Raw genomic sequence first — 15,177 nt, 5'->3', positions numbered from 1 at the left:
TGACGAGGATTCATTTGGGGCTAAGAGCTTAAATTCGGGAGGTGTGCTTATTCTGGATCAATGCACCATATAGTTTCTATCGTTAGTGAAATAGAAAAAGTTCTTACCAGCATGGAACGCTACGTAGTTTAAGTTAGTTTGCTGCAGTGAATTGCGAAGAAAGATATGAGAAAACGGAGCTCCTCGCTTAAAATTACCATTTTCGCGAAAAGCTATTAACACGATCGTTACATCCTCAATCAGCAAAGGTAGCCGCAGAATCTCAAAAGCTTCTGAAAGTTCTGAATAATTAAAGGAATCAATTCGGGCAATCTTGAAAGTTTCACTTGACACTGTCATATCGCGTTTGAAAACAACGTTTCGCTTTAGTATCGAGCGATATGTCGTTGAGCAATTCCGTTTTCCGCAACTCGCGCACGCAAGTATAAGTTTCTATCATCATCTTCGAGTTGGGTGGCTCGGTAGGTCCTGTACTTTCCTGATTAAGGAACTCCACATCAGAGGTAAGAAAGTTAGCTGTGGATTGAAATCAAGAGACTGGCATGAACGTTTCAATATATACAAGCAGTGTTTGAAGGAGAGAAAGAGGGTTCGACCAGGAATATGAGCTTTCCCTTAGGGAGTGGCAGCAGCGCGCGTTAACCTGGTAAACAGATAAATGTCATTTCGAGGAGGGTGGAAGAATGTGCAGAGAGCTATCAACGCCATCAATGGAAGTATCAGTAAAAATGTTTGACAAGGTGCATATGGATCTTGTCATTCCACGCCCATAAGGCAATGCACGAAAACAAATAGTGTTTACCCGATGCACATTTATTAGGTTAGGAAAGCATTAATCTTTCATTCGTCCATCTGCATGCATGCCATATGTCCTATGGTATTTTTCAAATGGCTCTCCAGACAAAATGGTATTTTCAAATTTGTTTGCACTACGGTGCGACATTCGGCGTACTGATGCTTTATCTCGCCGACGATGATTTTTTTCCCCAAAGCGCTTCGTCGTGCTTTATATATAGCGTGAAATGTCGAAACAACGAATTTTCTTGGATAGCACGTTTTATCACACATCTGTTGTCCCGCGTTTCGTTTAAGGCTATTTCGTTGCTGCGCCTCTCTTCGCACAGACAAATATCTCTGTATTCGTAGCGATAAATGAGATATTAGAGTTTCGTAATATGGTAAAAATTATGTTTTCTCCCTGCAGTTTAATTTTTTTTTCATTCAAAGAATAAAAAACAAACCGGAGCTTCGTTCCTTTGCAGTAACTGTAAAAAACAGCACGGAGGTTTGTTGGTGGAAAAAATACATAGGACGTATATGAATGAGAGATTGCCGGAAAAATATTTTTCAAGCCGTAAAAGTTTGAAGGGCTGAGAAGGACCAGACTGTCTGTAGTGTAGCTCACTGATTCCCATTAGTGTTGATTGAAGGTGCACGAGTTTGCGAGTGCAGTGATTTTCAGCTTATTTATGTCTGTGCGTTTTTTTCTATAGGGGTATTTCAGCAGAACCTAATGGACACGCGAAGCTTAATTAACGGGTATTCCAATAGTTCATGGAAAATGGAAAACATGAGCGAGTATTTTTCGCATTATTAAAGCGTACCTTACTGACTGCGTAACGTGAAGCATATATATATAAATACATATAGATATGCACTTTGAAACGTAAATGGCATATATATATGGATCAATTCCGTTGCATGTGTCAATGAAAGGGTTCGCAGCACAAAGGGACATTGTGGTGGTTTGTGGTATTAGCGTATCTCCGAAAGACATTTCAGAAAATCCCTGGGTACACTTGTAGCCTGGCTCCCGTTTCGCGGTAGTTGATGCGGCGTTACTCCATGTCAACCTGTCGCATATAGCCGAAAATCAGGTTATGGATGTTTGCCTGGCTTGCCGTGTTTGGCTTAGCTCTCCCATCCCTATATGGAGATATCAACTCCTGCATATTTAGAACTAAATTTAAGTACATTAGTGGAGTATTTAGTTCGCCATCGATACCTCTTGAACAAATAATCTTTGAAATTAATTAGAAAAATTTGGAATTGTTGTCTGTATAAATTGATTGGCAAAAAAAATAAGTATTTTTGCGAAAGGAATGAGGAACGTTGAAGAGAGACAATGAGAGAGATGAGAGACACACTTTATGATAATATAAGTTCATAAGGTTTCTGTTATTAATATCAGGAATCAAAATGAAGTTAGAAAGCGATTTTGTACTTCAAGTTCTGAGAATCGCGCGTTGCAGCTGGTGCAGCCAATCTGCATTTACGACAAAGACTGTAATACTCACGTATGGGTTTATTGCCCGTAAAATTTTGGTGACGCCTTCATAAATTATGCAGGTATAAATGAATGACATTAGTTTTAGGTCTAAGTAATTCATTGGTAAGTTACTTAATTTAATTCTCCGTAACCTAATTTAAGTATGGTCAAAATTAAAATTTCTGGTGTTAATTATAGCTTTATGTTAAATAACCCCTTCAAGGTTATTTCATTTTTATCTCTTAATTAAGCTTTGTTAGTGCCGACATACTGCGAGTTTTATCTAAGAGAGATTTAAATTTTTTTTATGTAGAATAATTTTAATTAAAACTCAAAACTAAATATAGATGAAGATAACTATAAACAATATTGGAAAAGTTTGCGAGCGGTTTGTTTAAGATCAAACGAATTATACCTTAAATTATTGTACAGCTTTGATTAATAGTTAGAAATCTCGATTTATTGTTAAAAGTATACGGAAAGGTGTAATGACAAAAAAGTGTTAAAAAGTCTTTGTTGATACTTATACATATACATAGGTAGGTAAAATAAGATATGTAGGTAGGCTAAAACGCTTACGAGGGCGACAACGTAATCTGTAATGCGTATCTCCAGCAAACAAACGAGCAGTTAAAGTTGGTCCAGGGACGAAATCGAAAAGGGGAAAGGGCTGCAAAAATGAGTAAAACCGACGCTCTCTGCCGAAGATATTTAGCTGCTTTACTCTGTTAACCTCGAGCGCTCTGGCACAATCAAATCAACAACGAATGAGCAATTTTCTCGCTACTGGAACAAAATAGAACGAACAAAACGGACTTAAATAGAAACGACGTATCAACGGAGAGGAGCGGAAAATCGTAACAAAGGACTGAAAAGAGAATGCTGTACTAGTTTATTAGCGACAATAAAAGAATACAGTGATAGCAAAATGTTGAACAGACGACCCAAAAATTGCAGTAAATTGTTCGGAATAGAGAATTCAAATGAGATTAAAGAAAATAGTAAGTTCGTAACGCTATTATGCTGCAGAATGAAACGTGAAAGCGTTCGAGCGCGTTTGATAGAAAACGCCAGTCGTAAATTTATCCCCCACCCCTGTCTCTGCAAGTGTCTTTCTCTCTAGTACTTCATTTTCAGTTAGATTTTAACGATCAAACTTGCGCAAACTTATCCTTTATGATCCAAACGTCAACGTGTGCTTAACAGCTAGAATTAAAATCTAATCAATGAATTCACCATACGGTTTGATTGTTTTCATTATTACGTGACTGGCACAGCAAACTAAAGCTAAGATAAAGATTTTACTTCGTGAAAATGCTTATAGCTCTATTAAGAAGGAAAAAGGTGTTTGTGTAAGGTATCATTTAATATTATGGAACAAACTTCTTTTCTATTTAAAAAATTCTATCTGTGATAATTTATCGATTACTTTTTATCCGTTTTATTTCGGCATGTACTAGGGAAGTCTAATATTTGATATAGGTAAATATTTGCGATTTACACTCAAAGACATATCTACCAATTCTATATAATTTAATAATCTTTTTTATTCTTTACAGCAGTAGTTAGTTTAAATAGATTAAATTGTATTATTGGTGTTAATATGGTCAAAAATTAACATGTACAAATTTACGTTACTATTTTATCAGGACTTTTGTTTCGAAACCCTTAAAAACTTTATTTTGTAATTAGCATATCTTAAATGACATAGAAAGATATTAAAAATGATATAAATTGATTATGATTAACTTAGAGGCTTGACTAAAATTGCAATTGATGATATTTCATTACTCATTTATCGTGCTCCGCGTTAACATCTGGCAATGTCTAAAACTAAAAGATGGTATTAAAGCAGTAGGGTAATTTGGTGTGGCTGGTATCTGTCAGAGTGGCCAGCAGGAAACAGATGGCCTTTGTGTTGTAGGACGTCTCTTCGCGTCTAGTCGAAATGATGAAAAGAAGAAGCAAGCAAGAGTCTCTATTCTAATGGAAGGTGAAAATGTCCTCTTCGTAGTACGAACACGTGCAGATAACATGGTTATTCATCTGCTGGTATATCAGCCGTCGAAACTCCAGCTTCGGAAAATATGAGCGATTAACCTCAAGTAACTTTAAACTTGGAAAGTGGCCGTTAACTCGTTACCGGATAGAGAATATACGATACTTCGTTGCTTCCACTTATTTAAGCACAAACTGCATTTAAATTTACCCGAGCGTCGTTTCCGCTCGAATGTACGTCCGATCAAAGCTTTAAGAAATTTCAGTTTTTCTGCAATATTGATTAAGCTCTATTTGCAGCGTGGCTTAAATAAAATTACGTAGTATTTTTACAACGTATCAAATATTTATACGAATTATCGATCAAGCGGGCTATACTTAATCGCTAGAAATAACTCTGATGCTGACGCATTCGACACCCCATCTGATAACATCTAGCACAAAAAAAGGTATAATGCTGGTCGTAGTATAAACCAGACTTTCCGAATTTTCTCTTTTCTATCAGAGAATCAGGGATTGACCTAGACCGACTTTAGGGTCGTAAGGGGGCCGTTATGTCTTTCTGAACTTTTCATCGGTCAGTCTACTGGACCTAGAGACACCATTACTAGCTACTTTATGGCTTTAGATAAATAATTGAACTACCAGTAGAGGTTAATCGCACTTTACGATCCTCTATCGAAATTAGACCAATCTTGAAAACAGTCAGAAATAGATCATCCCTTAAAAGCTTGTTAAACGTTAATATAGAAACGACGCAAAATAAAAATAAAATATTAATTAGAGGTTTAGAATTTCAATTTAAGTACTGTAATGACACCAAAAAGTAGATTGAAGGAAACAAATTTTCAAGAAGTATGTTGACAGGAAGCAGACAAGGAGTAGTGCAAAAAGTAAAACAGATAGCAAAGATGCGTATAGCAAACAAAAGTTATTACCAGATAATGCAAGGTCCTTAATCTTTTTTCTTCAAATTGTCACATTCAATCGTCTCTCAAACAATAATTGTCCACTCATTCTTTGTTTTCAACAGTAATCGAAGTTTTTTAAATCATAGATCTTGAGTGGTCGCGGATTCGAACAAAAGGTCAAGGGGTAAGGTGGTCTTTTTACTCTCCACTCTACGAAGACTTCTCATTATTGTCCTTTCAGTCTATTTTATTCTCTCTTCTACATCTTTTCCGTTCTCCACGCGACATAAAAGCTCAGACGTCCCTACTGCTTTTATGTTATTTTTACCACTACAGCTGAAAATTAGTACACAATGCTTTGGAACAAGATGATATTGAGAAGTAACCAATCAAGAACTTATATTGCTTTAACGAAAAATAAAATCATATGCTTTGACTGATCGCTATTCTTTCTCTAAGCCTTCCAGTTCTTTTGTTAAGCGTCTGTCTCTTCGATCTAGAATAGTCTCTCGTCTCGTTTCTTTCTCTCTCTCTCTCTCTCTCTCTCTCTCTCTCTCTCTCTCTCTCTCTCTCTTGTCTTACCCTCCACAACTACTTCAGCAAGCTACTAGTCTAGTCCTTCTTGCCTGGACAATCTTCAGCTTTTCTCAAGTTAAACTTTTTATTCTGGACTAACCTCCCAGGATATTGCTTTACGTAGCATTTTGTGGTAGAAAGCTACATCTGGATATCTTACACGTTCACAGTTTACTATACTGATGTTCAGTAAAACCTTTAACCTGGATTATCGCGTGACAGTAACATGATGTGCCGTAGTTAATTAAACTCATTCGTTTCAACAGCCTCTTAAAGACATCTAGTTGAACTTGAAATCATGATTGTTTGAAATGTTATTGTAAAACTGGGGCTGTAGTGCACAGCAAACCGTTTCACTAGGATTTTTCTTCACGTCGTATATATGCGCAAATCTGGTACTTTCATCGCAAATCCCATTATAGTAAGGCGCTGTAGACAGGACGGATGCTTGCGGCTTGCGCCAAGATCTTGGCGAAATTGTGCTTTCAGAGAAATTAGATGGAAGCTTTATCCACGTCGTTTACTTAGCCAATGGAAGCCGCGAAAGTTCCACGGCTTATAGCAAAAATCGCAGGTAAAAGAGCTGAAGCTTCGTCAGTTCAAATCAATGCCTTTTCAGCCTCAATTGTCAAACGAAACTGTCATAGAAGATAATAGATATCTTTCAAGTATTTAAATTTAGGAAAGTATTAGAGCTACGATTGGAATGAAAAGTTAATAATATTTTGCCTGAGAATCGGAAACAAATTTATTTAGCGTGAAATGTTTTAATTTGGGTAATTTATCTTTCAGATGGAATAAGTAACCACTTGCCACCGTTAAGAGTTCCACGGCTGCGCCATCATCGCGTTACAGACTGGGATCCATACTTCGAAAATGCTGATGGCCAAAATATCAATGGCTCGCAAAGCGTAGCCCTACATCTTGGTGCCACTGCTCTTCTCGACTGCCGCGTTGCAATGCTGTCGGGCAAAAAGGTATTTATTTTCCTTCTCGTATTTATGCGATGCTATAAAGTTTTGTTGGTTCTCCTCGTTTCTGATATAAACTCCCAAACTAACACATCGTCAGATCACTCCGTAATATTTTATATGTAAATCTATTCGGCGAAGTGTTAGATAAATAAGAAAAAAGCGAAGAATATTTGATGCGTGTAGTTTATAAAATCATAAATTGTATAGACGCGAAGTTAAAGAAGACCCGATCGCAAATTTTTGATGCATGAATTTCCTATCCCCGGAGGGATCCGAAGCTTTTATGAAAGACGGTTTTATACACATACGCTCATATGTATTATGCATGCACCCATATGTACATATATATAGGCATTCATTTCAGGTGATGTGGTTACGTCGTGACACGAATTGGCCGTCTCTTCTAACTTTGGGCAACACCACCCACATTTCGGACTCAAGGTACAGTGTCAGCTTCCAGTATCCGAATAACTGGAGGTTGTCAATTGCGGGTGTACAACGACAAGACCATGGAATCTACGTATGCCAAGTAAACACACATCCTCCGAGAATGCTCATCACAAACGTAACAGTGCTCGGTAATATCAATTTATATCATTGCTATATTATAAGATTTAATTATCATTTTATAATAATTTTATTTCAATTTTTTCTATATTCTACAAATAAATTCTTTGGACCACTTTGGATTCTTGATGTATTATGCGAATTTGTGAACAGTACATATTAAGATTCACATATATTAAACATTTATACATCGATCAATGTTCTTTTTAGGATTTTTATTTTTTTCTTGACCCTCGCTCAAAAGAAAAATAGAAGCAGCTAACCATATTTTGCCAAATGGCAGTAGTCTATCTTCTTGTTATTGCGAAGTTGAGAGCTTTGCCACGCCTTTAGAATAGAGTTAAGCTGCAGCCCTATAGTCCAGTTTAGCTCCAACTGTAGTAGACAATTCGTATTTTCAGGGTAGCTTAGTACTATACATATACTATATACATATGTATAAAAGCGTGCTCTTTAACCTTTAGCGCAGCTTTTCCCGTTATGCTTATTGTTTTTATTTTGTTCTTCTTTAACTGAATGATATATTATATAATGTTTATAAACATATCTATTTCGTCAATGTTTGGCCCAACTTTGTAAAAATTGGTTACAAGACGGGCAGTAGTATTTTAGACTTTTGCAAAGTAAAACTCCCACAAAGCAAGCTCAATGTCCTTAAACAGCAAGCGTTCATAACTTTTTGATTCCTTTCATACTTCAGCCAAATGCGTACACCATAAAACTTTAATACGCTTATATTTTGTTTGATACAGCATCGGGGTATGCATACTTTTATTCCACATTATTTTCTTACACTCTGTTGATTCTTACCCTGTCATAAGAAATTGAAACTTCACCTAGATGAATATTTACTTTGTTCAAATGAAAACCATAGTTAATTTGCAAAATAGGTAAATCTTGTTAAGGTTTTTATCAAGATTGTAGCTCTCTAGATACTTGCAACTAAAATGTATAGGAAAACATTTTGTTCCCTTTTTACAATGGATAAGAACAATTTGATATGTGAAGACAGAATTTAATAGAAAGGCTGAAAGGACGGATTTATTGCTCATTCCCATCTGAGCTTATCCAAGATACGAAAGTGGATTATTATATTCGGAAATCTTCTGGATAAATCGACTTTTTCGTGCAGCAGCCCTGTACTAGAAAAGTTTTCTTCGCCGCAGGTCCTAGGTTCAGATTTCTAATGCTGTAGTAGGCAGCTTCATCCTCCTTGCTCACACTGTCCTTATTGTCATCCGCGTCAACATCGCTAGCAAGCCAAGATGCTTCAAACTTTTGCTTAATCCACTTAAGTGAGCAAAGTTTTTCACAAGCATCTGGATGCAAAAAGCTCGATTTTGCCTGCCTCGCGGACTATTCCCTTGTCGCCCTTTTAGCTATTTTCACCGCTTCTCCAAATCAATAAAAAATTTCAAACTGGAGGGTTATACCTCTCCACCTCAGTTTTTACTTTTACGCCAACTGAGCCTGGTCATTCCAGCGTTAACGGTCAAAGAGCCGCGCAAGTTCGTAACGATCGCTCGTTTCTCAAAACAGCGAAGACACTGTTGCAAAAAGTGCAATTTCGCAGAGCATTGCGTTTGGTTTCGTAACTGGAAGCGCCTAATCGACTAGAAGGGAAATAAGAAACTCCTCTCAGAAGTACTTATAAGGCTCCGTATTTTTTCTACTATAAAACGTTTGAAACGGAAAGCAAGACAAATTTTATTTTTATCTAACAAGAATAAGATTCAATTTTGTCCGACGAAGAGATCGAGCTTGATTGAGGCAATATTTCAACTGAACAGTACTCTATTGGGTTATGTAGATTTAAAATGAAAACTCATAATTTTAATACTAGCTGCCTATCTCAGGGAATATTTTTACAGGTCAATGCTAATATTCTATTATCATTTTATACAACTAAATTTCGTGAGCACTCTCTGGCAGAAAAATATAATAGAATTGGAGAATGAATTCACTGTTCTAGGAAGAGCAAATTAATAATAATAATAATAATAATAACTATATTTGCTTTTCCTCACTGACTGTAGATATATAGCCTAAAGGACAGAGCGGTACCTGTCACGCTGTTATTTTTGCTACTCACTTCGGAGTGCAGTTCTTGTTGCCTTCCGGCATAAGCAGCTCGTCAACGACTGTGCATTGTGCAATATTGGTAGATAATAAAAAAGGCAAACTTCTTGCAATATAAAAGAAAGTCAACGTTACAGTTTCAATTCTTGATTTATTCCCTTTCAAGAACGATTTCCAATAGGTGTTTCCCTTAACGTGTATTAAATATGCAGCGTTTTCTAAAGTTAATATTTTAAATTATAGCATGAATAAAACAATCAATTTTCCATATAATTATAATCAATTTTGTGACACGAAAAAATATTGTCAAAAGCGCAATCATGCTTCGGAACGTAAGATACCGGTGCAGAATCCAATTAACTTAGCTATTAAAACTTTGTCATATCATCAACAATATTGATGAAATATAGTAAGACAAATAATACAACATACATCTTTAGTATGAACGTTAGATTATTCTCTTGAAAGTGGAAAAAGTGTAACAAATGGAAAAACTGCCTTAAAAAATGTATCTACTTAGAATTTATTAAAGTGGGAGGATTCTTTATTTGACTGGGTAGTCGTCCTGTAAATGAATATCCAAAAGCAATCGGATCAAGCGTTGCCCGTCTATTCGTGGATGCTGTAGCGGAGAGTAGTAGAACGTATTATAGTCGTGAATTTAAATTCCGCTCTCGTAAGGATTCAATTACAACGAGAACTTTGCGAGGATCCGCGAAATGTAACCGCACAGCGAACCGTGGCTGGCCGTATCACGTACTTTTAATTCGTTGCCTACACGCCAGACCTCTTTTTATCTACTAGATTCTGGAAACCAATAACAAGGCCTAATAAAACTATCCGTACTTTGATGTATTTTCGATAAACTTACACTCTAATGATCCAGCATAGTGCAAGTACGGTCGTTAACAGGCGCTGCTCACCCAAATACTACCGTTACGTGAAAAGTTTAATAAGTAAAATTACACTGTAATAAATGGATCCAGAATGAATTGGCGCGAAAGACCGATGAATCTTTCGTCAATTTTATCGAAAAAAAAAACAAACAAAAAAAACGTGAAGCAAATAACTGACATGAAATTTCTTGACAAATTATCGACGCTCTAGACTGCTCAAGCTTGACTAATAATTCGTTGTCGCTTGTCAAATACACGCCAGCTGGACGAGGCTCGACAAAAAGTTTGGACGGATACTCGATACTTTGCCGCAAGATACTTTGGCTTGGATCCGGCAAATATTGAACAAACCAGAAGAGAAGAGTTTAATATCGTTGTGCAGGCAAAATTTTGTTGACAGTACGTGCAGCAAATACATCATTGCTATAGACAGAATGATAACGATGAAGACTCGATTATAGGAAACTCTCCGTACATTGTAATTTAGCGAGGTTTGACAGTGGCTTTCAGTGGTAACTGGTTATTTCGCTTAATTATGTGACTATAATAGGAGCACCCTCGTGCATACTAAGATATCAAATTATACCTAAATCGAAGGGTTAGGGAGAGGTAGGGGATGTCCATATATTTTTTGAGCTATATAGTAATGCATAATTGGGGCTTTCAGCACCTGACATCAGGATCCTGGACGAGGCGAAACACGAGTTAAAGGATCGGTATTACAAAACAGGAAGTGGCATTGAACTGGCTTGCGTCATTAGACCTTCTTGTCCTGACTCCAGGGTTCCACATCCAGTTTGGAGAAAAAATGGGGAGAGGTTACCGGATCATGTCAACGTTTATCACATTAATGGGTAAGCATAAATCGCGGTGGACGATAGATCGAACGGGGTTTTCAAAGATAGATGCTCTCAGTATGCTAGGATTTGCATGTACACGTCGGTGTATATACTGGCATTATCTACTTGTATTGATATATTCCTATACTCATCGCTATCGTTTCACCAGATTCCACCTATCTCCTCTTTTTCCTCAATGAAGCCACAACAGACGTGAAACAAATGAAGGGAAACATTCATTTACATACCTCCTCACAGTATCCTAAAGTTCTCTTTCATCCCAAAAAATTCACAAAACATTAGATATCATCAGCCTCTTCATTCGGCATTCGAGTTCAAGCATAAGTTAATTAAACCCACGCGCTACATTAGAATTTAAAACAGCATTCGTTATGCAAGCAAAAAGTATGCAATGCAAACGTTATTTTCTTCTATCCTTGAACTGATAAAATAATTTTTTGTAGTGCGCTATAGATACCTTCTTCTTGAAATGGCAGGAAAATTTGCACTTTCAAAACAAATGAAAGTGCTGCTCGTATAATAGTGAAATGAAAAATGAGCGTTATAAAATCTTATGTTTGATTGTAGGAATCTATTCGAAAGACAGAAACATAAAATAAATTACTTTTTCAGATCCAACGACGAGGTTATAACGAAATTTCGCATTGAACAAGCGAGAAAGACCGACAGCGGGGAATACGCGTGTTCCGTGGGACAATTCAGCACTACGGTGGCGCACATTCACGTGCTCAACGGTAAATCGTGTGCAAAAAAATTGAATTCAGAGTAAATGGAAACGGCGTTTAATGGCAAGGACACAAGCGCTTAGATTCCTGTCTGCGTGTTAGGAGGGTTTCCTTGTATTCAGTACCATATCGTAAAATGTATATGGCATAATTTAATACACGCAGCCTGTGTCCAGTTTATTATACGCGGAACTTGTTACTGTCGAACGTTGGTTGGATATTCACGTAATGCTTGATACAATAAAGATTCTATATTGTTAACTGAAGTAACTTTGGCTTGATCCGCATTACACTTGCCTGTTGATGGCTTGCCGTAAAAGATGATTAGTGGTAAAACATTGTATAAATAGCACGACACTCTTACCTACTTTCTTCAGGGCAAAATAAATCACGAAAAGTGTTTGATTTATTAATGACATTAATTCTTTCCTATCGAGCGAAGCAGAGAGTTAATTTTTATACAGTCAAATTTAAAAAATCACACTTTCTGGATTTCAGGTGAGAAGCAAGCAGCTGTTCATCATGATCAGTGGAATACCGCTAACAGGAATTACCTTTATGGGCGAAAGGAATGTATTGTGTTTATCGTCCTTCATCTACTTCATTACATATCGATGATTTGCTCGCTGTAACGTTGCTAAAAAATCAATAAATAAATTAAAGTTATATTTACGCCCAAATTTGTAAAATTATATTGTATAATAATGATACATTCGGACAAAAAAAGAATATTTTGCCGGATTTCGTCTAAGTCTGTACCAATTAAGGATTAATGTAAGTTCAGAGAGCGTGTGCTAATATGCAGCAAGAGAGTATGAGTCAAATGTCAGTATTACAATCATACAATTTACTGAATAAACGCTGGTTTCATGGTACGAATCTTTATTTTTTCCTTACTACAATATTTATTTTGTAACGCTAAAGCTTAATCTTTAAACTAAAGGATAAATAAATAAACGTATCTAGTACAGATAAGGTTTCTCATAATCTAAGTATGATAATATGGATTATAACGGGGACAATCCAAATCTAAGTTATCACATTTTGGAAGCAGCTGAAGATAAAAAACAGTTTGATAGTGCTCTACAATACCGACACTGAGTACATTTACCAAAATTGATATAGCATGGGAGACATAAGAGGTGCTAGTATTTCATTTATACCAGCAGTTGTTAACAGTTGGAAGCAATAGTACTCATTGTAGGAAATTTAAGTTTTAATTTAAGTAAATAAATTCAATGATAGAACGTTCGGTAAAATATAATAAGATTCCAATAATTCGCAAGGAAATCTTTATTTTTTTGAAAATTTGAATTCTGGGATTAGGAAATTATGGATAATGTGTGGATAATGATTTGGAAAAACAATTATGCAGAAAATTTCTATTGAATTTCAACATGGCAGTCAACAGTTACAACCCATCATTATTCAAATCGAAGACGCTGTTATAAAACTAGGTTCGTGTGATGTATAATTTTGAGCGTGCAAGTCGTGTAAGTTTAGTGAAAGTTCTTGATACGTTTTGGATGGAAACTTGTTTAACTTCTTCGTGGTAACCCCGAACTTACGAAGATGCCAGGAAGGCGAACCGTGTTACTGACATTACGTGCTATAAAGATTTATTATAGGTACAGCAATGGAAAAAGGCAAATTTTTTATCACTGGGCAACTTTGCTTTTAAGTTATTTCCAAAGTTCAGGGTTAACTATAGTATCATTATTACTGCTTCAAGCCACAAATATTCATATTAATAATAATAGTTATTTTGCTATGGCGTTAGAGAACGTTTAGTCTTAATTGAATATTCATTCATATGTGTTATATAAATTAGTATTATATCTAATTAAAAGCGATAGGATTTAATTATGTAGTAAAGCCAGTTGAGTGACTTTTATGGCTTTTGTTATATTCCTAGTATCTATAATAACGGGCAAGTTTGGTTTATACGTGAATTCACTTGAGTATCAAGGATACGATGAATGCAGCGATCAATTAATTCGCACTTGGTCATAACTGGGTACTTGCGTTATAGGTGCGTGCCTTCAGACGTTTCATTATCCAATAATGCATCGTTGCAACGATTATCCATTCTATTTACAATGTTATTGTAATACTATTATTTTCTAATTATTTTTATAAGTCTATAATTGTGACAATACGCAGTCATAATGTATTGTATTGATTATTAATTCTATTCGGCATTTGTAAATTTAAATTGAAGATGTTTTAAGAATGTAGAGCATTTTATTTCAAAGTTCTCATCAGCGTTGTCCTACAGATCTGGATCCAGCAATTAAGAGATAAAGCTCTTGGAGAGATATTCTCGTCATCCTTCCTCAAGATGTATTCGATATCTTAACAAAAGCTTATCATTTGTTCTTCGTTAAAAATATAGGTAAACTTTTAAGGATTTGGTAACATGAAATTATTATATTCCCAAAGAGCTTGCTACTTGAAAATAGTTCATTGTTGCCATTAAAGTATCGCAAGATTTCTTTGGGTCCGTTGTATTTTTATTGAAAAGCATTTTCAACTGACTCGACTGTTTTTGTCAATATATATCTTTTTCCATCCAAACCGATTTCTCTAATACTTTCAGAAGATGATTGTGTTATAAGTTACCAGCATTTTTAAAGTCTTTTAAGAAAACTCACCAGGAAACTAAACGCAATTGCAAGCAGTATAACATTTTTAACTGTGTAAATTTTAAATCATTTAAAACAATAAGCCAAAAGAATAAACTTTAAAGTGTTTATGTAAGTTAAATAAAAGGCATAAAAATTATTGCGCTCAATAATTATGAGTACATCGGTTCTAGAATATGTAATTTTAGAATTTTATTCTGAAACTCAAAGGAAATCAAACCATCGATGCAAAACGTCATCCTATATGGTAAGTTACTGGCAATATTCATGTGACTTCGAGTTTTGGATCAAGTTTGGAAGTTTCCTGCATACTTTGATTTAAAACAATGATGATGCTGATATGCGATTTTACGTATAACTGTTTCACGTGATGTAAATGTCGTTTGAACTTTCATCAATTTTCACGCTTTATGCAAAACTTAAGCTTTTCACTATCAATTAATATTTGATGCTCCAAAAGATTTCGTTTGACGCATTAGTCTTTGATGTATTTTTTTTTTAATTCCCAATGTTAAATTCAATTTTTTTACCCGCATTTACTCGGTTCCAAGAATACAATAGCTTTAACAACGAAATTTGATATTTGTTTCAATAATTCAGCTTTCAGTTGGCCAAAGTTTTTACCACTTACAAAAAGTTATGAGATTTTTCATTCATTTCAGTAAAACTAAGAGGAG

At 35.6% G+C, this 15,177-nt stretch overlaps 1 protein-coding gene across 1 annotated transcript in view; it reads left to right on the top strand.

The window, feature by feature from the left end:
- LOC136785817 (zwei Ig domain protein zig-8-like) overlaps positions 1 to 12,709 on the top strand; it is a 33,016-nt gene extending 20,307 nt beyond the window's left edge. The window contains exons 3-7 of the mRNA XM_066747098.1: positions 6,547 to 6,731; positions 7,093 to 7,306; positions 10,938 to 11,124; positions 11,743 to 11,864; positions 12,354 to 12,709. Of these exons, the coding sequence (XP_066603195.1) occupies positions 6,547 to 6,731; positions 7,093 to 7,306; positions 10,938 to 11,124; positions 11,743 to 11,864; positions 12,354 to 12,487 (842 nt within the window). The 3' untranslated portion in view covers positions 12,488 to 12,709. The remainder of the gene's footprint in view (positions 1 to 6,546; positions 6,732 to 7,092; positions 7,307 to 10,937; positions 11,125 to 11,742; positions 11,865 to 12,353) is intronic.
- Positions 12,710 to 15,177: the final 2,468 nt, after the last annotated feature.

The sequence above is a fragment of the Prorops nasuta genome, unplaced genomic scaffold (genome assembly GCF_024137725.1).
Source record: "Prorops nasuta isolate Cenicafe-Biocafe unplaced genomic scaffold, Cenicafe_Pnas_1.2 PNAS00003, whole genome shotgun sequence".
Taxonomy (NCBI): Eukaryota; Metazoa; Arthropoda; class Insecta; order Hymenoptera; family Bethylidae; genus Prorops; species Prorops nasuta.
Note: the sequence above shows the minus strand (reverse complement) of the source record. Positions and strands in the feature narration are given on the sequence as shown.